A 23,462-nucleotide genomic window follows, 5' to 3' on the forward strand; every position below is an offset into this window, starting at 1 on the left:
TCATGGTCTTGTGGCCATGTTACGGCTGGGCAAGATGTGGTGCTACTATGTTGGCCATGGCAACACTGTAGCCATGGTGATGGTTTGTCACTTGTCCTGTGCAACGCGACATCCGTTGTGGTCTTCGTCGTCGCCTCCAAGTTTCCCAGGGCATCGTACTCATAGTAGGTAGCCTCCCGACATCATTGTTCGTCTAGCTACCTCTCGGGATTGAGGGCCATGACCCCAACCATTGGGGTCGGGGCTTTTCAACCGGTCTGGTAAGCTTCAACGTGAGACCCTATTCGTGGCTCCCACTTCATAGTGGCCAGGACCATATACCTGCTTGGTTGGGCCATACCTAGTCTGTGGTTATCGTACCCGTTGTTACCGCCTCGAGGCACTGTTGTCTTGTCTATGCAACATGGCACAAGGTTGGCGTCTGATTGGACTGAGGTAACTATTGTCACCTCAATCCTTTTGGGGTGAGTGCGGCGTGCTTGCCCCTATCAAGGAAAGCTCGTTTGTCGAGGCATAACCTCTTTCTATCTCTTTCGGAGGTGATGAGGGAGAGAAGTCGTATGCCTTGCGACCGTGGAGAGACCAAGGTGGACGACCCTGGCATTAGCACCTGTACTAACCTGTTTCGCTTCTACCGGGCTCATTAGTTTGGGCCTTTGTCTGTTGTTGCGTTCTGAGCTATAAGACCCGCCATCTAATCGATGTCTTGGGATACCCTGGGTCATAACCCCGATAGATTGACACAGTTAGAACGGTGGGATCACTCCGCACTTACTGGCATAAGTGCCACGCTAGGACGGACAGAGGCCAGAGGGAAGTGTTTGACGGTGTTCTGATCACTTTTTGGTGGAATATATGGAAGGAGCGAAATAGAAGTTTTTTTAAAAAACAAAACATTGCAACCAAGACAAGTGGCCCTGCTGTGCAATGAAGATTTAGGGCAATATTAGTTGGCAATAAGACTCTAGGAGTTGTCATGTCTTCCTAGTGTTTGAGTTTAGGTTTTTCGGCCCTAAATGTTCTAGTTAGGTGGTCGGCCTGCATACCGAAGCAGCGGTTAGTTTGGTCTCCAGTTTTGTTTTGTAATAATTTTTTCTTCGTCTAATAAAATTCTGGCAAATCTCTTGCCACCTTTTTAAAAAATATAAAATTGAAAACAAAAAATGACTATGCCGCCTCCACCACACACTGTTGCCCTCCATGGAAGGCTTTGCTCGTTACACCACCGCTACCACTTGTGCTAAGATCTCTCGCCTCATCTCAAATCTCAATACTAACAGATGCGTGGTCGTCTCCGCATTTCGTGCCCCTGCGCGAGGCTCGCGCTAGCTCTATAAGTAGTTACACGAGACTCGGCGCGGCCTTGCTCGTGAGACTGTTCCATCGAGCTATACCAGCTCGAGAGCTCGGTTGGCGTCCCCGAAGCAGCTCGAGAGCTCAGTTCGCTTCGCGTCCCCAAAGGAGGGAGGCATGGAGCTCATGAGAAGGGAACCTCAACAGTCAAGCATGGCGGGCCGCACGAGGTCACGTTGCCCCGTGCTGCTGCTCTTCCTCGTCGGTGTGGCTGCTCGAGTGGCTTCAGGCGTCGTCACCGACGGTGAGATCTAGCGTACTACAAGATCCTCGTATGACTTGCGCATAAGTTAGCGGTGGTATAATTCACACAAACAGCAGCAAGTTCACTTTTAAGTTCCGTTCTAAGCTGCTGAATGCTGAGCTTGCTTCATTTTCTTCTTGCTATTTTCAGTTTTATCTAGCAATGTCAAGGTGCTGTTTAAATTGGCCGATGAAATGAATCAATTCGATGGTCGCGAGAACACTTGCAATATTTCTAATTTCAGAACAAACAGTAGTTAATTAGCTTCAGATTCTCAATCTGAACTAGTGATGATACGATCAGTTTGACGACGATTAAATAGTGATGTGGAGTAATGAATTTCAGCCTTAAAATCCGAAACAAAATGTACAACATACCATTTCACCAGCTGACCTGGCCCCCAGCACCCTTCAGTGTATGTTTATTTGTTGGCTGAAGATAGATAGAAGAACAACCTGAACAGACCAAAACGTATCTGCAATGTAAAGACTGCTTCACCATTTCATGTCTGAACTGAAGTACCACATTGTGCAATTGTGTTCAGGCCTATTACCAAATGGCAATTTTGAGTTCGGACCGGCCAAGTCGGATCTGAACGGCACTAGGGTAATGGGTCAAAACTCCATACCGAACTGGGAGATCTCCGGGTTCGTGGAGTACATCGGGTCCGGGCAGCAGCAGGACGACATGATCCTCCCGGTGCCGGAAGGCGCATACGCCGTGCGTCTGGGCAACGACGCAACCATCCGGCAGAAGCTAAGCGTGAACCGGAAGACGACCTACTCCATCACCTTCTGCGCGGCGCGCACCTGCGCGCAGGCCGAGCAGCTCAACGTGTCCGTCGCCGCGGAGTCCGGCGTCCTCCCGGTCCAGACCGTGTACACCAGCAGCGGGTGGGACTCCTACTCCTACGCCTTCAGAGCCAGGCACAGCACCGCGTGGCTCACCATCCACAACCCCAGCCACGAGGACGACCCGGCGTGCGGCCCCCTCATCGACTCCGTTGCCATCAAGGCCCTCAACCCGCCGCATCATACCAAGGGTTCGTGACATTTCCGAAGGTCGTTCCAAAGAATTTTTCTGTTTCGGAACGGCAAACGGCCGGTTTAACCCCATCGCGGCATATATATGCAGGTAACTTGCTGAGGAACGGAGACTTCGAGGAGGGGCCGTTCATCTTCCCGGGCACGGCGTGGGGCGTGCTGGTGCCGCCGATGGACGAGGACGACGTGTCACCGCTGCCAGGGTGGATGGTCATGTCGGACACCAAGGTGGTCAAGTACGTGGACGCGGCGCACCACGCGGTGCCGCGCGGCGCGCGCGCCGTGGAGCTGGTGGCCGGCAGGGAGGCCGCGCTGGTGCAGGAGGTCCGCGGCACCGTGCCCGGCCGGCGCTACCGCTTGTCGTTCTCGGTCGGGGACGCGGGGAACGGGTGCGAGGGGTCCTTGGCCGTGGAGGCGTACGCGGCGCGGGCGACGGCGAGGGCGACGTACGAGTCCCGCGGAACCGGCGGGAGCATAAAGCGCGCCGCGGTCGTCGAGTTCGCGGCGATCGCGAACCTCACGCGCGTGGTGTTTCAGAGCTACAACCACCACATGAAGCCCGACGGCACGCTCTGCGGGCCGGTCGTGGACGACGTCTCCCTCGTCGGCCTGCGCAAGCACGCCGCGCGCCGGCTATTCTTGTAGTCTGCGCTCTGCAGCAGTGGCGTACCTGCTGGTGCTTGATGAGTTTGTATTGGCAATCCCGTACGTACATGTGTATGGCCATTGGCCACTAGCTAACTGTACCTGCAATGGCAAGCGGCGTAGAATTTATTTTGATATACTATTCGAGAACCAGATGTGCTTGTACAATCTTGTGATGGCATGATGCTGTTATGCATGGCTTTGACTAACGATTGCGCCGAGGAACTGATCTGCGATTCAGATGTACAGTACTGTACTTGTAATCACACAGCGTCGGTGTTTTCCAAGGCTTTGACTTTGTTGTTCTTTTGTATGGACAAAGTTTGCCTTTGAAAATACTTTGGCCGGTGGGGAGCATCTGGCCGAGAGCGGCTCTCAAGACGGCGGCAGACTGGCAATGGCGACAGACCATAGCTGTCGATTCCATTCGGTCATTTGGAGGCCATTCCCAGCTTTTGCATCTGGAGTAGTGGAGCGGTAGGCCATTACTCACGGTGGCGAGCTACGTTTGGAGGGCGCGCAGGAGCGGCAGTGGCCCGTGTCCATGACCAGGTACCAGCGCGCCGCGACGGCGAGCTCCGGGACACGGCCGTCGCACTGGATGGCACAGCGGCCGCGCGGAACGAACGAAACGCCTCGAAAGGAATCTTCTACGCTGCGTTGGCCATGCGAGCGAAACAGAGTGCCACGTGACCGCGCACTGGGACTGTCTCCTGGAACAGGAAGCAGCAGCAGGTCCCGACTCGGCGAGTGGAGTTGCCGATCTCGAGAGCGTGAGATGCTCACGATTGACGATCCGGCGCCAGCGGGCGCGTCACGCGTCCGTCGGCCTTCGCTAACCGGCACGCCCCCGGATTACGCAAGGTCAACAGACCTAATAAGCGGCACCGCTTATATAAGCTGCGCACCGGCCGACTGCATATATATCAGAGCTCCTGGTTTTGTTTTGCAGCTCACAAGGCGGCAGCTACAAGCTACCGCTGTAGAGTGTAGAGTACTGTATGTTACACAAGGTTCCAGGTGCCAGGGCGACGTCGTCAACCGAAGCCGAGGGTAGCTCCGATCCTGAGAATGGAGCCCACCACCATGGTCGCTCGACGATCCGTGGCGTTCGTCATACTCCTCATCGCCGTGGCCGCTCGAGCGGTTTTTGCCATCACCGAAGGTGAGAACTCGCAACCGAGTACTAATGTTTTGTTTCTGGCGCATCGGCTCTGGTTTGTACTAGTGTTGATTTGTGCTTTGCGGTTTCCAAATATACCTTCACCATCCCGTATTCTACGTGTCTACGTACAACATTTTTGCTCTCTTTTGAACCCGGCTAGCATATTCGCTTCCTGGATCTTTCTAATACTGCGTAAGGCAGTTGAGCAAGCCACGCTAAGTCAACTACTATTTAGGATGGCGTGTGATCGTGCGTCCAAGTTCGAACTCCCTCTAGTTCAAACTTGGGTAACTATTTCTTCTTGTTAGTAATAAGAAAAAAAAACCTTAGTTACTCCGAGAGTTTGGATCTAGTTTTCTTCCTAGTGCAACACATGTGGTTGCTCTACTCAAGCCTTGTTTAGTTTTATTTTTTTTCAAAATAGACACTGTAACACTTTTATTTGTATTTGACAAATATTGTTCAATTATAGACTAATTAGGCTCAAAAGATTTGTCTCACAAATTACATGTAAATTATGTAATTAGTTATTATTTTTATCTATATTTAATGCTCCATGTATATGCCGTAAGATTTAATGTGACGAGAAATCTAAATTTTTTATATTTTTTTTTGAACTAAACAAGGCCTCAATGAAATACGTGCCGTCTCAAAAAAAAAGTACTTTAGTCCAATGTGTACTCTACTCTATATATCACCACCTAGTATTGGTTTGTTAGTGGATTCATAGAAAAGAAAAGAAGTATCGATTTGTTAGTTGCATGGTACTTCCTAGCTCCCCGAAATAATAAACGTATTTATAGTAGAAAGAGTCAAATTCTATAGATTTTATCTAACGAATATATTATATATTATATGATATTGACTTTTTAGTTAATATTATTGTAAGATTAGTTTGTATACGTTTTTTATATCAAAGTACACTCGTTACTTAGGGGCGGAGAGAGTAATATGGTATCATAATATGCTAAGGGTTCTCCTAACCCAGAAACTATGGGATATTAAGGCCTTGTTTACTTCCAAAAATTTTTGCAAAATAGAAATAGTAGCACTTTCGTTTGTATTTGACAAATATTGTCTAATTATGGACTAACTAGGCTCAAAAGATTCGTCTCGTCAATTCTGACCAAAATGTGCAATTATTTTTATTTTTATCTATATTTAATACTCCATGCATACATCTAAAGATTCGATGTGACAGGGAATCTGAAAAATTTTGCAAAAACTTTTGGAGAACTAAACAAGGCCTAAGTCATGTAGACACTATATGTAAAAATCATAGTTTCAATGGATGGTTTCTTTAAAATTGATTCTTTTGTTTAATAATGTGTATTTTCTCTCCTCTATCTATCTATCTATCTATCTATCTATCTATCTATCTATCTATCTATCTATCTATCTATCTATCTATCTATCTATCTATCACATCTCTTTTATATCTTGGCTCCATGCAGATATAGTTTCTTGTATAAAAAAAATTCCTACCTAGGAGTATCTCTTAGTTTAAATGCAGTATCATCATTTTATTGGGGGTGCTATAAAATTTATTGGGGGTGCAATAGCATGCCCTCGCAAATATCCTCGAGCGAGGCTTATCGTGAGGTAGGGGAAATAAGGTTATTGTTAATTTCCTATCATCTCCGGATCACAGGTAGGTGGTGACGCCGGCGTTGGTTGGTCCAACGATATGACCGAGTCGTCTGAAACGCCGAAATGATCACGCACCATCTACTCTGACATGAATGGCCGTCCATATGCCTTCGTACATTTCTCTCGAGTTCAGACAATTTGACTTGGACCAACCCTGTTGTGCAGGCCTGCTACCAAACGGTCATTTTGAGCAAGGACCAGCCAAGTCGGAGATGAACGGCACCAGGGTGCTAGGCCGCTACTCCATACCGCACTGGGAGATTTCAGGGTTCCTGGAGTACATCGAGTCCGGCCAGAAACAGGACGACATGCTCCTCCAGGTCCCGGAAGGCGAGCGCGCCGTGCGGCTGGGCAACGACGCCACCATCCAGCAGCAGCTAGCAGTGACCCGGCACACGTACTACTCCATCACCTTCTCCGCGTCGCGCACCTGCGCCCAGGCCGAGAAGCTGAACGTGTCGGTCACCCCGGAGTCCGGCGTCCTCCCCATCCAGACGGTGTACACCAGCAGCGGCTGGGACTCCTACTCCTGGGCCTTCAAGGCCAGGCACAGCACCGTGTGGCTCTCCATCCACAACCCCGGCCACGAGGAGAACCCGGCGTGCGGCCCCCTCATCGACCGCGTCGCCGTCAAGACCCTCCGCTCTCCCCATCACGTCAAGAGTAAGACCACCGATTGCTCATGCCTTCCTTTGATGAACTTCTTGCAAGAAATTAGCACTCACACTTGGATTACGGCATGGATATATATACATGATCTTACTGAAGCAGACAACATGTTGAGGAACGGGGACTTCGAGGACGGGCCCTACATCTTCGCGGACACGCCGTGGGGCGTGCTGGTTCCGCCGATCACGGAGGACGAGCACTCGCCGCTGCCTGGGTGGATGATCATGTCGGACACCAAGGTCGTCAAGTACGTGGACGCGCCGCACCACGCGGTGCCGCGCGGCGCGGGCGCCGTGGAGCTGGTCGCCGGCAGGGAGTGCGCGCTGGTGCAGGAGGTGCGCACCGTGCCCCGCCGCTCGTACAAGCTGTCCTTCGCCGTCGGGGACGCGGCCAACGGGTGCGAAGGGAACCTGGCCGTGGACGTGTCCGCGGGGCGCGCCGCGAAGCTGAACGTGCCGTACGAGTCCCACGGCACGGGCGGGTACAAGCGCGCCGAGCTCGAGTTCGTGGCGACCGACAATCTGACGCGCGTCGTGTTCCAGAGCGCCAACCACTACACCAAGTCGGACGCGACGCTCTGCGGCCCCATCATCGATGATGTTCGGCTCGTCCCCGTGCACGCCCGCCGGCGGCGTATGTAGAGGGCATAGTAGAGTTTGTTTGGAAGAGTTTTAGTTTTCAAAACATTAATCTAGAGTACGTATCAGCTTCACCATGGAGGAGTTATCTACCATCTAGGCTTCCAACATGGAACTGACAAGCCCTTTTGGTTTGCAGCGCAATTGTGCGAAATGGTGAAATGCTGATAATATGTCACTGTTGCATTAAGTTTTTTTTTTCAAATGGACAAATATCGTTTTTAGACGCTGTTTAGATTATGCAAAATGCTAAATTGTGATGGTACATCGCTACTTCATTAAGCTTTTTCCAGAGATGGTCAAACATCATTTTAGAGACAATATATATAGATTGTGAAAACCAAGATTTGCAGAGATAGGAAGAGAAACTGACCCTGAAAAGATATTTCGAGAGGTGGGTACCTATCTCTAGAAGTGAAAAACAAAACACATCAGCCAAAATCCATCTTCTTCAATTCCCACTGCTCTAGCTTCCCCAGGCGACGCTACTATCCTTCACCTACTTCTCCCTAATTGCTTCTCCTCGCAGGGGCTTTTCTACCACACATATTAGTGGGGCAGCGCCTCCTTGATGCGTAAGTCTATGCCTACAAGGAGGATGGACATTGTACATATCATCATTGGCTCCGTCTACAGCTCTCTAGCTTCATCGAAAAGTGATTGGGTTATAGTTCATTACTTACTCTGCGATTGAATATGATAACATAATATCTTGGTTGTGAGCCTAAGGCAGACGATGAGTAGAAGCACTCACTTGGGCCAATATTGGATTTTGCATTAGGCCTCACATGCGGCTCTTGTGTGGGGTCACGAGCAAGTCCAAATTCGACGAAGATGACAAGATGGCCACCCACTGATGCTAAGAAAGGAGACGTTTGTCTCCCACATCACCGTCACCATAGACTTCAAGTTTGCTCCTCATCAGATCTGAGATGAATGAGATGGGGAGGGACCCATCTAACCAAGTCCATGCCCCTAGCCTGATTTGACACAAGGAGGCAACCTTGCTACCAGTAGAGGCTCACCATGGAGGGCCACACCGCCAATAGTAGAGGTCGCCTTGAGGGGCTACACCATCGCTAGTAGGGATCACCTCGCGGGAGCCACGCGTCATCGGTAGAAAAAAATTGTTACATGGTTTATCAGCTCTGTCTCTCTCCTCTCTCTCTCGCACCAGCACCAGGGTAAGAAAAAAATTACTATTAACTAGATAGAATTTCACCATATATTGCTACCAAATTATATATGTCTCCTTATAAGTGCACCACCATGAATTTGAGTTGGCTTCGCCCCTGCTAGTTTACATAACTTCGATTACATGAAAGTAGGATAAATGACTCCGGAGTCTACCACCTAAGATAGTAATATGTCGTCTACGAACTGGGTGTAATTGTCTCAGTAGAATTAGCACAAGTCCCTTGTTTCCATCATAGCTCCATATGCTTCTTTATTATGCCATTTACCACCTGTTGGTCTCTCTTGCTTTCCTTTTAAACATGAATGTTCTTTTTCCTCCATAATTTCATATTATCAGTATGACCAAGGATTTCATTCTGGGCCTTGCCACTGTCGATCCACCGATTGCTAGATTTAAGGAACCATTGATCCGTGCTTGTCAACTGGTCCCAGTTTGTCAGCATTAGAGTCGGTGCTCCTATCCAAGTCACCACTACTCCTTCTTCCTTGATCCTCCTAGCTACGCAACACTCCTGGAACAAGTGTCTTAAGTTTGTTGTGATCTTGAGATTTCTCATGCACAGATGACAAAATCATTCATTTGGCCACCCTCACAATTGCAATCTTGATGATGTCCAAATCATGTCCTATAACCAGAGCAATATGAAGAACTTCACTTCATCAGTGCCTCTCTCGGTCACCATCATATGCACCAAGTGACCCCTTCAAACTACATCATATACGCAGATTTGGCCGAATACTGACCATCAGTTGTGTGTAGCAATGTAATCTTGTCTTTTTGTGACTCTACTATAGCTCAACGTTTTACAGTTTCTCCTATAAGGCCATGAACTCGGTGATAATTTGTTGGTAATGTTAGTGATCTGTTATCCATCATCATCTTTGCCACAATTCTGTTTTTTTATATTGCTATGATTGTAGAGTGATGGGAAGAGGTAGGAAGGCGCCTCCACTTCGAGCCACCTCCCCTCAAACCATAACACTCCAATATATACTCCATAAACCTATCTGGGCCACGAGGAGCTTGATATTATTTTTTTGAATCAGGCTTTGTAAAACAAAGCCACCTTATTTTTAGAAGCGCGTCAGGCGGTCCATCTCTAAAAAATAGATTTATAGAGACGAGCTTTATCTATTTGGCTTCTAAATGACTTCTAGAAATGACGGTTAACATACCCACCTGTATAAATGATATCTTGACTCTTGAGTATCCTCAAATCCTTTTTTTATAGTGTATCAATGTTCTGTTTTGACACAAGTGCTTGTCAATATTAGAACGTTATTTGCATCTGGGTTCCCCGAAGTGAAAAGAGGTACAAACAGGAACGTGGGCATGTGTCATGCCTTTACGGCCTTTTTTGTACACTGTACTTGTCTACTGGGTGAATGCACATGTCACTGCAACCACACAATTCATCTGAGCCAGTAAAATTAGTCAACATGTCTCTTTTTTCGGTGTCTTCATTTCTCACTACAGATTAAACCTCCATTGTATCCCCATGTTGTATACGTCTCGTGTTAGTTGAGTTCACAAATGATCTAATTGAACTATAAATCAATGGGGGAAAGTTTCAATTAGATTCTTTTACAAGGGTGTTTCACCAAGAATCTACTAGTTAAGGTTACAACATGACGTAGTTTCTCTTTTTTTACTACTCCGGCACATTTTTACGTCAGTAGCGCATCATCACATAGGTGTGTGACAGTGTCGTCGTCGTCCGTCTCATATTTAGATTTTTGAGTGGTGACATGGCACGTATATATAACGTCGCTCATGACCCTAGTGAATTGAAGTGTTCCGCCCATATCTTCTTTCGACACCGAAGGGCCCTGCTTATCGTGAAAAAAGTAGTGTACGGTATTATCAGCCGATTTTTGCAACATGGATTATCCTAATTGAACCATATATATATATATATATATATATATATATATATATAAAGCCAGTGTGTGGACTCCTTAGAACTTTAAAGCCCTCTCTTGGCTTGAATTTAGGTGTTATTTCTTTTCTTAATTAATGAAAACCACCTAGTTCCTTCTTCTAGGTTGGATCTTGTTTTTTTAACAGTCTATTCTTAATCTCAACTGTAAATTGTATGTGCAACATTATTAGATATATGTGATGACAACAACTGAAGTTTCTAGCTTAGTGAAGAAAAAGCAAATAATCATGGATCGAGTTCAGCAAAATGCAAAATCATTGCCCATATATAATAACTAGAAAACTAGAAACAGAACTCCAATTTATTTCCATGAAATGTTACACTGCAATTATATATAAGCTATGATTTCACGCTGTTGCTCCCCTTTATTGTTTATTTGATCATAGACACACTGCAAAGAGTGCTGGAAGCAGGTACACACATATATGAGCGATGAACAACACATCACGGGAAGGGTTCAAGAAAAGCTCCGGGAGAAGAATAAATTCAAATATTAAATACTGATGAGGTTTTCTCCTGACTAAGCGTGAAACAAAGCTAGTCGGAAGCTAGAATACTGTCGTGGGCAACGTACGTACGTGCATGAAACTGGAGCTGTGGCTCGAGATGTCCGTCTGAACTCTGAAGACCGAACCTCTTCAGTGCCCAGGGCCTCTAGGGCTCGGCCCTTGAGTGAGCTGCGCTACCCACACCATGATCAGCGACCTCGCCCTCTCATGCAGCATACGGTGGCCGGCGTATTGCTGCCCCTCCGGCAGCCGCCTGGCCGCCTCCACGGAAGTGAGTAGAGTGGAGGAGAGAGCCACGGCGAGGAGCAAAACAGTGATCAGGATCCCTGCTCTGAACTCGGACATCTTGGGCGAGAGATTGACGAAGAAGCCTACACCTTTCTTGTTCTAATGACCTTACTTGTGAGTGCTAGCTTTTTGTAGTAAGCTAGCTACGCAGCCACAAACTAACAGGAGTTTATGCGTTAGAGAGGTAGTAGCTTTTGTGGCATTGGCATGGCTCTATATATAAGCCCGTAGCACGAGAGAATTAGTTTGTCTTGGCATGTTTCTGTGCAGTTTAAAAAGCATTTCGGTCTCCTCCCCTAGCTACTGCGCTACGCTCCATCCTCCAAGCGTATAGAACTGCATTGCTTGCATAAAACGAATCTTTGAACTGTGAGTTTGCCTTAATTGCGGTAGGAAAAACGAGGCTGATCGCTCGTCTTTTCACGCGCGCGGACAGTGGACAGTTTGCACTAGCTAGTATAGAGCATGCCGTTTTGTAGCTTGGTTTCGGAGCATGCAGTTTTTGTTGTAGCTTGGTTTCAGAAGTGGACAGTTTGCACTAGCTTAGGCCTTGTTTAGATACGAAAACATTTTGGATTTCGTTACTGTAGCACTTTCATTTGTTTGTGGCAAATATTGTCCAATAATAAATTAACTAGGATCAAAAGATTTGTCTCGAGATTTACAGGTAAACTGTGCAATTAGTTTTTATTTTTGTCTATATTTAATGCTTCGTGCATGTGCCGAAAGATTCGATGTGACAGGGAATCTTAAAAACTTTTTGGTTTTCGGGGTGAACTAAACAACGCCTTAGTTTTAGTGGCATTATAGGAAGGACGACGATCATGTGAGCAAAGGTTAAACTGTTCTTGTAAACAACTAGATATACTACATATGTGAAAAAACTAATTACCTGAGCTAGCACTAATATAATTAGGGGAAGATGTAGTGTAGTGTAGTGTAGATCGGTAATTTATCTTCTAGTAGGGGATATATGAGCATTTGATAGCTATGTATCTTTTTTAGTAAATTTTAAAAAAAAAACTACAAATATTTTTACATATGCACTATTCAAGAACTACGAGAGTGCTCGACTGCACTAGCTGTCGCGCGCTGCGGCTACTGCAGCCACATGCTTTTGTTCACTATAGCAAAATCATATGGTTGTAGTTGCAGCGGTACAAGCCTTTTTTTTAAAAAAAAAAAACTACACAACCTTAGCATGTAGTTTTAGAAACCTATAGATTGACAATGTGGCCACACATGTCATTTCCCTGGTTAGTTTCTAGTGTTATATTATTGTATTTCCCCCCTCTATATATTATATTCAATATATATAAAGAGCAATGTTATTTCATTCCCAAGAAAATAAAAAATGGCCCCATTTGTTCACACAATTAAAGACGTGGTGCTTTCTTTATTTCCACTAAATCAATGTAACTTTTTCTCATTTGTAAAATTTCTAATAAGTTTCATGGTACATTTTGGAAGACAAATGCATCTGGGGGGCTTTGGTTCATCGCCACATCTAATTAACTAACCTACTACTTCCTTCGTCTCAAATTATAAATTATTCTAAAAATCTTAGAGAGTCAAAACATCTCAAGTTTGACCAAATTTATATGATAAAATAATAGTATTTATGATACCAACTAAGTATTATTAGATTTTTCATCAATTATATTTTCATAGTATATCTACTTGATCTCATAAATTTTTATAAATTTTTTCTATAATTTTGATTAAACTTAAGATGCTTTAATTTTCTAAAATTATTTTTATAATGTCTCATAATTTGGGACGGAGGATGAAGTAACTATTAGCGTTTTTGTGGCCACCGCTAAGCTCCCTACAGCTACAGAGCAGCAAGAGAATCCAGAGGATTTTCTGATTCGTGTCTCATCCTGTACAACTCGCTCCGTCTATTTTTGAGCTCCTCGCATCACATGAACATGCATATGCTTTGCCGGATCCGAAGGAGTACACACGATCGAGACCCCGTCACGCGGTCGCATTTAGAGGTCTCGGAAATTTAGGTGGTGATGGATCGAAGCTGCGTCCGGACGCCTCCCCTGCCATTTATTGTTTACCTCCCCCGACGCGCACCGTCGTGGGGTGTTGGGTTTCAGGGCCGCCGGCCGGGCAGCGCCAAGCACAAGAGCCCGCAATCTCGCGCCTCCTGCCGCCGAATACCGTGGCGATGGAGTACCGGAACTAACCGGCCTACTCCTAGTAGTATATCCCTATGGCCTCCTCCATCTCCAGGCATTGACCCTACGCATTTGTCTATGGGCCACATGCCGAGACGACAAGCCATGCAACGTGCAACGCTGTACTAACTGCTCTAACTACCTGCCACTTGCAGCGTGGAGGCACCACATGAATACTACAAGTTCTTTTTTATATATATTTCCTTTTCTTTTCCGACCGCCTTATTGTCCCTGGATAAAAAGTTTTTACATAACGTAACACTTTTATTTGTAATTCATAATTATTATCTAACCATAAACTAACTGGTCTTAAAAGATTTGTCTCGTAAATTACGGACAAACTGTGTATTTAGTTATTTTTTTATTAATTGTACACCTTTATTACATATGTAAATTATTGTGTACAAGCTAACTGATCATAGATCAGCTAGTTAGGTTCCTTGTGATAAAACCTACCCACCCGGATTCAAATCCTCGACTAGGTACAAGGGCTCGTATTTTTCTTGATTTATTCTAGAATTTAACGGCACTACGCTTTCCGTAGTAGGCGACGTCTCTCTTGACAGCAAGGCGTCAGTGGTGAGACTTCACGAATCTCGAGATCTATCAGTTCAGTCTTTTAAAAATGCTCAAAAATAGTTGGGTGAAGACAGGAGAGACACTATGGGGCGACAGAGGAGAGTCGACTAGCAACGAGAAATAAGCAAGACTCTCGTTCCTAGTGCCAGCTCTAGTTCGATCATCAGGATGCAATATGTTTAAAAGGTAAGGTAGTGGCAAATGTCCATTTAGGTCAGGCTCAATGCTCCATTGTAACTGGTCGTCTGGTCGTTTCATAGTGCCAAGTAGGTTTAGACAACATGTGGAAGAGAGAGAAGGTGTAGTGGCTTGGACAGAAAATATGTTGATTTAAGAGCATCTGCAGTGTATAGATGCGGGGTCATCTCTTTAGGCGGGTCCCACAGTGATGTGATGTCTTCTTGTATTTAGTTTTCAATGTATAGAGAATCAGGTTTGGATCTATAATTGGACCCACTATTCATTACCATATGCCAATCTCTTCTCTTTCCTCGTTCTGACTTCGCATCCGCAAGAGAGATAACTGAATGGGAGCGGGTTCATTGGATAGGAGCTACTTCATCGAATCAAGCATGCACTGTATAGAACTCGGTCCTATAGGCGCATTTCTTAGATCGAATCGGCTAAAAAATGCCCATTGCAGACGCTCTAAGGAGATTGAAGGTGGTTTAAGGAAAGAGAAGGTGGTCCATGTAGAGGGGAAAGAAGGGTAGTGAACATTGACTTGCATCAGGTGAGGAGGGAGTGAGATGTTGGCTATATAGAAAGATATGTTGGCCTGAACTCATTTGTATCTAGGTGGAAGGTACCTTTCTTCTGAAGCCAACAACAACAAGAATGTGTGCCTAAGTTCGACATTATCTGACATGTGCTGGTAGATGAAAAACAAAAATAAAATAGAAAAAAATGAGAATGTCTCTTGTATTGAAATAATTGATACATATGATGCCAAATAACCAAAAGACTTGCGGATTGGATCTCTTATTTGGTGAGATCCACGTATTGGGTGTCAAATTCTAAAATGTTTCGGAACCACCTGGGTTCTCTCAATATCATTGAGGACCTGTTCGGTTATCAGGGATTGGACACTGGGAACAATTCCAACTTAGAATGTTGTGCTAATTTATACTAACTTTGATTACAGGGAATGATTCCTAGAGAAATTATGTCTAAACGGACGAGGCATGAGTGAACAAGCCAAAGTCTAGGAGGAGGATGTCGTGTTGCAAGAGAAAGCGGAAAATGCTCGATGGTTCTCAAGTCGAGTAGATGATTTTTCTTTTATGTATTGGTTTCACTAAGATCATATATAAAAGAAAATAGGTCCTCTCTGTCACGTCTCAAAAGGAGCTTTAACTTCTATGATGTTGTAGCGCTATGTTACTATAGTGCGAAGTTGATGAAACTGTTTCCCACAAAATAAAGTTGATGAAACTGTTTCCAACAAAATGACTTGAGTAAATGATGAAGTCGGAGAAGCTAGCATTTTGGAGCTTCATCCGGCTCATGCTACATTGGTTTTTGAAGCTAATGCCGTAGAAGCCCTACCAAAATGCCAGCAAATTTAGGATTGAATTTTTTGAAAGAAATTACAGTGATTTTGTCCGGCTTCCAAACAGGACCGGGGGCAGTTGTAGTACTCATGCGAGCCCTACCGAAGCCCAGGCTGCAAAGGCCCAGCACAGTCAGCAATTTAGCATCCACTCCCCTCCACTCCGCACGAACGAACGCAGATGGGCCTCAGCCCCTCGAAGCGCGTGGACGCCGCGCTGCGCCGCGCGCCGGCGTTCGCCGCCGCCTGCGACGCCGCCTTCGACCGGTGCCTCGCCGTCGCGCAGCGCCGCTTCCCGGGCGTCCGCCGGTACCAGCTCGCTGACGCCGCCGCGCACCTCCACTCGGAGCTCAGCGCGTCCGTCCCGCTGGTCCGGCGCTGGGTGCCCTCGCCGCCGCCCCGCGCCCGAGTCGACGCCGCGCTCCGCGCCGCTGGGCTAGAGGACGAGGCAGAGCTCTCGCGGCTCCAGTTCCGGGAGTTTGCCGTCGAGCTGTTCAGGGAGGCCGTGCTGGCCGGAGCTGCGGACCTCCTCCGCGCCCCAGCAGCCGCGGCCGGGGTCGTCGGGATAGGCATGGTGGCTCGCGTCGCTCCCCCGGTGGTCGGGAGGGTCGTCACCGTCTGCGCCGCCGGCGTGGCCACCGCGGTTTACCTCAGCCTGGGCTAGTTTTTTCTGAGTGTTCCCCAAATTCTAGAGAACCTGTACAAACCACTTCCACAGCTCTGCTGTGTTGTAAATTGAACCTGAATTCAGCGGCAGTTGTTGCAGTAATGCATTTTATGATCGGACTCAGCTCAAATGCCATTGAATAGGCTGTGCAATTGTTTCCCTGGTAGAATTGACATGGAATCTCGGTTCACCAATGTTTCTCTGACAAATCACATTCTTGGAAGCATCGAGTATTTCAACTATATGTTATCTATTATCTGATTTATCTTCTTCTTGCTCTCTGTTCTTGCAAACTGCACTCAGGTCATAATTTTCTTTCTAACTGAATTGTTCTATGCTCTTTTCAAGTTCAACATTCCACAATGATTGTGTCTATTATTGTAAAATTTAGTTTACTCAACATTGTTGTCCATCAGATCAGATCAGATGAGATCAGATCAACCACGATGCATAAAGGATACCTGTTCTTCATTGTTTTCTCTCAATTTGCTCTCGTTACCACGTTTTCTTTCAGTACACCTAGAGAATTTTCAGTGTCATGTGTAACAAATATAGTTTGACCTTTTGTTCAATTTGATCATGTATACAGAATTCAGAGAAACATAAGGATAAAAAGTAGAGAACAGAGATAATGTTATGGTAATCTCTTTTTATCTTGGAATTGTGAAGTCAGGTTAGGAGAAATATTTAGCTTCTCGATAGTAGCAGGAACTATGCTCTTCAGACCACAGCCAGGTGTTATTCATAAAGGTAGCATTTATTTTTTGGCAAATCACTGAACTACTGAAAACAAATTGCATACATAAATATTTCTTAAATTTAATTTTGGTCAACAGGCTCTCATTTTCTTTCTCTTTATCTAAACTCATGCTGCAAGAAATAGTCTTCAAACAAAAGAGGAGGAGGATATAATACTTTGGCCTGAAGCTATAAAGTAAAACAAAGTGAATTATTTTAGCCTTGCTTTGCTTTCTAGCTGAATTTTGTTTTCGGCTTGAAGCTATGGTCAAACATTCTAAGAATATAATTCTTTGAGGGGTCCTGTCAATTGTTATACCATGTTGCTATCTCTACATTTGTTTTCATAATATCTATCAACTTTGATGCATAAAGCCACAAAGGAATCAAGCTTATTATGAATCGATCACAAAGTCCGGCATCTCAAACTATACTATAGTTCAACAATATTTGATGCATTGTGTTAATTGTTGTCTTAAGTCAAATTTCTAACTTTCAATGGCTTGCCGCCCTCCTGAAATTCGCCTTGCTGCGAGCTTTAGAGATACTGCTCAGCTGTGGAAATATCGTTTGCCCAGGGAGGATCGCTTTGTTGTACGGCAGTGGTGTAATATAGTTTCAGCATGAATTAAACCCTCGATGTATTTCAGGCTGTAAACCCGCTTGTATAACTGCTACTCATGTATTTCAGCTGCAGAGCTTTTTGCTGCTCCTGATCAATCAATTGGTAGGGAGCACTCCTCCCCTCCGTTTCCCTCAAAAAAAAATCTCTAACAACTTTGATCAAGTTTGTAGAAAATGCACCATCATCTACATTATCAAATTAGTTTAATTAAATTCTCTATGAAATGTGTCTTGATGATGTATATATTTATTTGAACTTGTAGATATTAATATATTTTTTTGAAAGCTTAGTCAAAATTAGAGAAGTTGCCTTAGGACAAAGCTAAAATGAATTATAGTTTGAAACAGAGGGAATAGCACATAGCTACTTGTACATTCTATTTTCAAAGCCTTATTGGTTGGCTACCAAAATTTGTTATGCCAAGGATTTGAAAAGCCATGATTTTGGCTAATATTCGGTTGGCTACCAAAACTTGCCAACTTCTCACATTTAATCGGAAAACAACATGTGTCATTCATTTTTATTATTTTTGTTAAATTGTGACATGTCTGAAGAAAAAGATTTCATCAGTCCTGAATGGGCCGAAAGATGATGCCCTAGGAGGCTTGGACGGTGGCATTTAAGCATTATAAGGCGGATTCTCCAATGGGCCTAAGCCTGGACATTGCACACTTCAGTGTACCGCATGTGTAGTTTACTGGCATATGGCCGGTCCATCCAATAGTGCAGCACTCTGCACTTTAGGATCTACGAATGTCCCCACGTCTGACGTGCTTCGCCCTCTTCTGTTTAGTTCTAACCAACCAATATAGAGTACTTGTTTAGTTCTAAAAGAACAGCCAGGAACCAACCAATATATATAGGCCTTGTTTAGTTCTAAATTTTGTAAAATTTTTCAGATTTCCCGTCACATCGAATTTTACGGCACATGCATAGAGTACTAAATATAGATAAAGAATAATTAATTACACAATTTGTCTGTAATTTGCAGACGAATCTTTTTTAGCCTATTTAGTCTATGATTGGACAATATTTGCTAAATACAAACAAAAGTGCTACAATACTCATTTTGCCAAAAAAAATTTTGAAGCAATAGTTGCGGAACTCAGTTAGGCAGAACATTTCAGCTAGCCGGAGGACCATTTTCCCTTCCAGGGAAACCTAGGGTACTCCAGCTAGGCTACCACTACCACGCCCCGACGGACTCCCAATCGACTGACAGACAAATGGATCTCTGCTAGTAACTGCTAGCTGAACCAAATGGGGTAAGAAACCAAACCCACGCATGCACGCACCGGCACCGGCCACCTAACTCGTGGCCTAGCTAGTCGCCGCGCCGAGCCAAGCAACGCTGGGTTGGAGAATATCCTATTCCAGCTCACGCGCCGTAGCGCGTAGCGGTTGGTGCGGTGCCGAGACGTCGTCACGTCACATGGACATGGCCGCGCGCGACGGGGCAAACGCTAGCTCTGCCCGCCCCCGCGCGCCCCGCTTGCGGACTTGCCGATCCGCGACTCGTTCGAGCTAGCGGCGTCGCGCGTCGTTGGCAGCGGCGCCGCGGCCGGGCACGCGATGCGATGCGATTCCCGGCCCGGCCTCTGCCTCTCGGTCGAAGCCGCCACATGGAATTGAATGGTATCACACGTACGCCTGAACGCCTCCCTCAGTCCCTCTGCTGATGCTGTGATGTCTCTCTCCGCAACCGTCTTGCGAGAAGCCTTTTGGCGTCGATGACAGGCACATTTAACGGCCCAGAAACGGATGGATCGGAGCGGACGATTCACCACCATCATTGATGTTGCTTCACGAGGTTGGACAAGAGGATGTGTTAGGTTTCCGTGCCGTACTACGAACTACGACATAGAACTGATTGTTCTGCGCCTTCTTGTTCTGCAGCGTTGCTGCCACTGTCGTTCGCTGCAAACTCCTGCCAGGGATAGCCTGGCTGTCATTCTTTCTGAATTCTGATCAGGTAGATTCGACAGTGAAGCACAAGCACTACACTCCGGCGTGCGTGTGGCCTGCACAAGCATGGACCGACAGAGACCATCGGAGGGCACCGTTAATAGGCAGGCGAGGTGTGAAACCTACAGTATTCGAGAAGTAGCCTCGGAGGTAAGCGAAGGTGGCAGGGAAGCCGAAAAGTAGTTGGACACTACCGAAGCGGTGAGCTGGGGCTGTTTCTTTCAGTTCCACTTCCACTTCCGTCGGCGATCGATCTCCGATCCTTTTGCTCGCGCACGCCATGGTGGTTTTCCTGCGGCCTTTCAGGCTTTTCTTTTCGCTAGCTTAGGATCTCCTTGCTTCCACAGATCGCACTCACACGCGAAACAGGTTGTCTGCCTATCTTATCATGTGATCGACCTCGCGCTTTAGACAGGGCATTCATGTGATGTTTTCGGTTACATGATGAGTGAACTTTAGCTAGCAAGATGCATCAGAATCAGATTTTATTTCTGCGTCCTACAGAATTAAATTAAAGGAGAAAAAAAACGCTGAGATGACAGCTTCTAGATGATGGATTTATTGATTCATCCAGGAAATCGGATTGATTGACTAGATCAAATGGCGACGGGCAAGCAGCACGGAGTAACATGCATGCGTGCGTGTCCTGCGGTTCAACTGAACCCGGCCTGGCCGGTCTCTCTCTGATCCTCTGTTTATCATGTGAGGTAGCACTCTTGGTCGTATAATCAGCAGGATCTCCAAGAATAATGTCCATGGACTTAACAACGGCGTATATATGTCCACACGAGAGACACGGTGAGGAGGGAAAAAAACGACGCGTTCACTACCCTGCTTACATAGTCAGCGTTGACCTAATGTTGTGATCGGTGAGCTAAACTGGTCGGTCGTATCAGCTAAACGTAGAGAATGCATCACCGAAATTCATCGATCTAATGTTCAGAACCAACTATATGGTGCAACTGCAACCTTTTCTTCCAAAATCATGTTGCGCTTTAACCAAACAGACCAGTACCCTGCCCTGCTCATGTCAAGTAACACAATCTGACCTGATCGTAAATGTCAAGTACTACCATGAGCAGGAGAGACAGAGAACTGATTGCCATGCTTCCACAAAATCCTGATGACATAACTCTTTACTTGTTGGAGGGCCTTTGTTTATTGTTTACCCTTATAAGATTACCAGGCTTTCATTACAATGTTATCTGCACGAGCCGAACGTAAACTCAGGAAAATAACCTAGCACAAGGAAAGAAAAACACAAAGCTCACACCCTTGCTCCAAGCCACACAAGGAGTCAATGGCCTACATAAAAATCGCTCACGACTTCTTTTCACTAGAAATCGCTCACGTCATGATACTCCGTTATGACGTCAATGCGTCAAGCTGAAACCCTACGCTGCGCAAGCGCTCGCATTACGACTTTGGCCTTGTTTAGTTCACCTCGAAAACAAAAAAATTTTCAAGATTTTCCGTCACATCGAATTTTAAGCACATGCATGAAGTATTAAATATAGACAAAAATAAAAACTAATTGCACAGTTATCTGTAAATTGCGAGACGAATCTTTTGATCCTAGTTAGTTCATAATTAGACAATATTTACCACAAACAAACGAAAGTGCTACAGTAGCGAAAACCGAAAAGTTTTCAGAACTAAACAAGGCCTTTATATATCTTTCCACTTCCGTGTCAATATCATGGCACTTTATGAATGGGGAGTTCAACGCTAGAAATGGTAATATGGTATGGTATGATACTTTGGTGTCCAATTTGGAAAGATACGAAAGATCGTTTGAACAATCTGTCTGTCAAATTCCTAACCGAGAAAGATTCTAACCTTTTCGAGTGTTTTAAAGCAGTAGGACACTTGATTCATTTTAACCGTGGATGAAGATCAAACGCTCCATCTTTCTTCTACATCCAGTCCATGGTCGTTCACCGTGTCTCCGCGAAATGCCTCGCCGCAGTGTGATAGGGTCTCACCGAGCCGCAAAGCTTCAGCGAGACCCTACTGCACCTGCGCGAACCTCCTCCGCCTTCCCCTCCCCTCCCATCGTCATGGCCATGGTCGTCCCCGCCCAACCTGGCCCGGCCTCCACCTCCGCCTTAGCACCATCTCTCTCGCCCCACCGCCTAGCATGGTTGCCTCCCCTAATTCCTTTTTCTAAGCCTGTCAGAATTGGAGAAGAAAAGAGAGAGATAAAGATAAAAGAAAAAAATGAGTGTTGGATTGCTCCAAAAACACTCGTGTTGTATAGCATTTTTGTCAAGAAAAAAAAAGATACAACTCTCTCCGACCAACAAACATTTCAAATTCTTGTGCAAATTTCTATTATTTCTAAGAGTGAGCCTCACATTTTCTACTAGAAACCAGCCTCCATGACGTGTGCTCTTCAAATCTGCTTACAAATGCTGGCAGTCGAGGAGGCATCGAGTCATTCCCCATCTATATAGTGTGCTGTTACAAATTTCTAGATAGGTGTGGACAGATAAAACAATTCAACCTCAGGTTAAAACTTTTGTTCGGAAATTACTCAACGGTCTATGCCTACTTTCTTGCATATTTCAGCTGATTCTAGAGCTTTTTTGTGACGCCTCTTTAGGCAAGGGGTCCTTACTCCAAACCAAATATGTGTTAGGATTTTATTCATATAACATCTGCAAGAATTGTTTCACGTGCATCATTTATTTCAAGTGGCCATTCCTTAGGTTTTGGAACCCTTGAAGGCTGAAATTCTTGCCCTTTCTTGTTGCCAAACTGGCTACAACTCTCAATTTGTAGGATCGGATGCAACTCTAGTCTGTTCGCTTGAGATTATCAGCCGAATCTGTTAGTCTTTCGGAGTACTTTCTAGCTTATCAGCCAAAGGAACAGGAAGACAATCAGATGCTAATAATTATGTATTCTGCTGGTTCGCCTTGTACTTATCCAAGTGATTGAGCACTGCAACCTCTACTTTCTGAATTGCATACAATTAGTTAAGGCCTTGTTTAGTTCATCCCAAAAACCAACAATTTTTCAAAATTCTCCGTCACATCGAATCTTGTGGTACATGCATAGAGCACTAAATATAGATGAAAATAAAAACTAATTGTACAATTTACTTGTAAATTGCGAGATAAATCTTTTCAGCTTAGTTATTTTATAATTGGATAATGTTTGTTAAATAAAAACAAAAGTGTTACAGTTTCAAAAACTAAAAAGTTTTTGGAACTAAACAAGACCCAAGTGAGAAATCTGAGGACATCAAGATCGGAAGAGCGTCAAACAAAACAGATGACACACTCGTAAAAAAAAATCCCAGGCTCTTGTCTGCCAAACATTAGCTTGATCATTCGCCAATTCGTATAATGTCGCTCAAAAGCTGGAACATTTTGAATAGGGCGATTTTCGCTCCATTCTGTTGTACGTTTTGTCTGTGATGCAATAGAAACACGTAAACAAAAAGTCCAGACGAGTTTTTTTTTTTAGAGTCCAGACGAGTTATTATGGCACCAAGATCCTCGAAGGTTAAGGCCTTGTTTAGTTTTCAAAAATTTTCAAGATTCCCCGTCACATCGAATTTTGCGGCACATGCATGAAGCATTAAATATAGACAAAAATAAAAACTAATTATGCAGTTTACCTGTAAATCGCGAGACGAATCTTTTGATCCTAGTTAGTCTATGATTAGATAATATTTGCCACAAACAAACGAAAGTGCTACAGTAGCGAAATCTAAAATTTTTCTCAAACTAAACAAGGCCTAAGTGGAGATTCAAGGCTGAGTGCGTGCTACTACCGGGGACGGTAAGGCGAGT

At 45.2% G+C, this 23,462-nt stretch overlaps 3 protein-coding genes across 4 annotated transcripts; all 3 read left to right on the plus strand.

The window, feature by feature from the left end:
* LOC8073719 lies at positions 1,261–3,538 on the plus strand. The gene is made up of 3 exons (XM_002446682.2): positions 1,261–1,597; positions 2,142–2,639; positions 2,732–3,538. The coding sequence occupies exons 1-3, from the start codon at positions 1,471–1,473 to the stop codon at positions 3,283–3,285; spliced, it is 1,179 nt and encodes a 392-aa protein (XP_002446727.2). The 5' UTR covers positions 1,261–1,470; the 3' UTR covers positions 3,286–3,538.
* LOC8073720 lies at positions 4,227–7,642 on the plus strand. Of its 2 annotated transcripts, none has more exons than XM_021463887.1 (3): positions 4,227–4,450; positions 6,266–6,763; positions 6,869–7,642. In XM_021463887.1, the coding sequence occupies exons 1-3, from the start codon at positions 4,357–4,359 to the stop codon at positions 7,408–7,410; spliced, it is 1,134 nt and encodes a 377-aa protein (XP_021319562.1). In that variant the 5' UTR covers positions 4,227–4,356; the 3' UTR covers positions 7,411–7,642. The 2 variants fall into 2 exon arrangements, with proteins under 2 accessions (XP_021319562.1, XP_002446728.2); XM_002446683.2 differs by having other exon boundaries at positions 6,872–7,642.
* Positions 15,574–16,602, plus strand: LOC8083725. The gene has a single exon (XM_002446684.2). The coding sequence runs from the start codon at positions 15,846–15,848 to the stop codon at positions 16,326–16,328; it is 483 nt and encodes a 160-aa protein (XP_002446729.1). The 5' UTR covers positions 15,574–15,845; the 3' UTR covers positions 16,329–16,602.

Source organism: Sorghum bicolor, chromosome 6, assembly GCF_000003195.3.
Source record: "Sorghum bicolor cultivar BTx623 chromosome 6, Sorghum_bicolor_NCBIv3, whole genome shotgun sequence".
NCBI lineage: Eukaryota > Viridiplantae > Streptophyta > Magnoliopsida > Poales > Poaceae > Sorghum > Sorghum bicolor.

Bases quoted from the DNA above. Each gene is read 5' to 3' on its own strand.
- LOC8073719 (XM_002446682.2), top strand. From the start codon at position 1,471: ATGGAGCTCATGAGAAGGGAACCTCAACAGTCAAGCATGGCGGGCCGC. The intron at 1,598-2,141 runs GTGAGATCTAGC...AATTGTGTTCAG, and splicing joins TTCAGGCGTCGTCACCGACG to GCCTATTACCAAATGGCAAT. The intron at 2,640-2,731 runs GTTCGTGACATT...ATATATATGCAG, and splicing joins CCCGCCGCATCATACCAAGG to GTAACTTGCTGAGGAACGGA.
- LOC8073720 (XM_021463887.1), top strand. From the start codon at position 4,357: ATGGAGCCCACCACCATGGTCGCTCGACGATCCGTGGCGTTCGTCATA. The intron at 4,451-6,265 runs GTGAGAACTCGC...CCTGTTGTGCAG, and splicing joins GGTTTTTGCCATCACCGAAG to GCCTGCTACCAAACGGTCAT. The intron at 6,764-6,868 runs GTAAGACCACCG...ATCTTACTGAAG, and splicing joins CTCTCCCCATCACGTCAAGA to CAGACAACATGTTGAGGAAC.
- LOC8083725 (XM_002446684.2), top strand. From the start codon at position 15,846: ATGGGCCTCAGCCCCTCGAAGCGCGTGGACGCCGCGCTGCGCCGCGCG.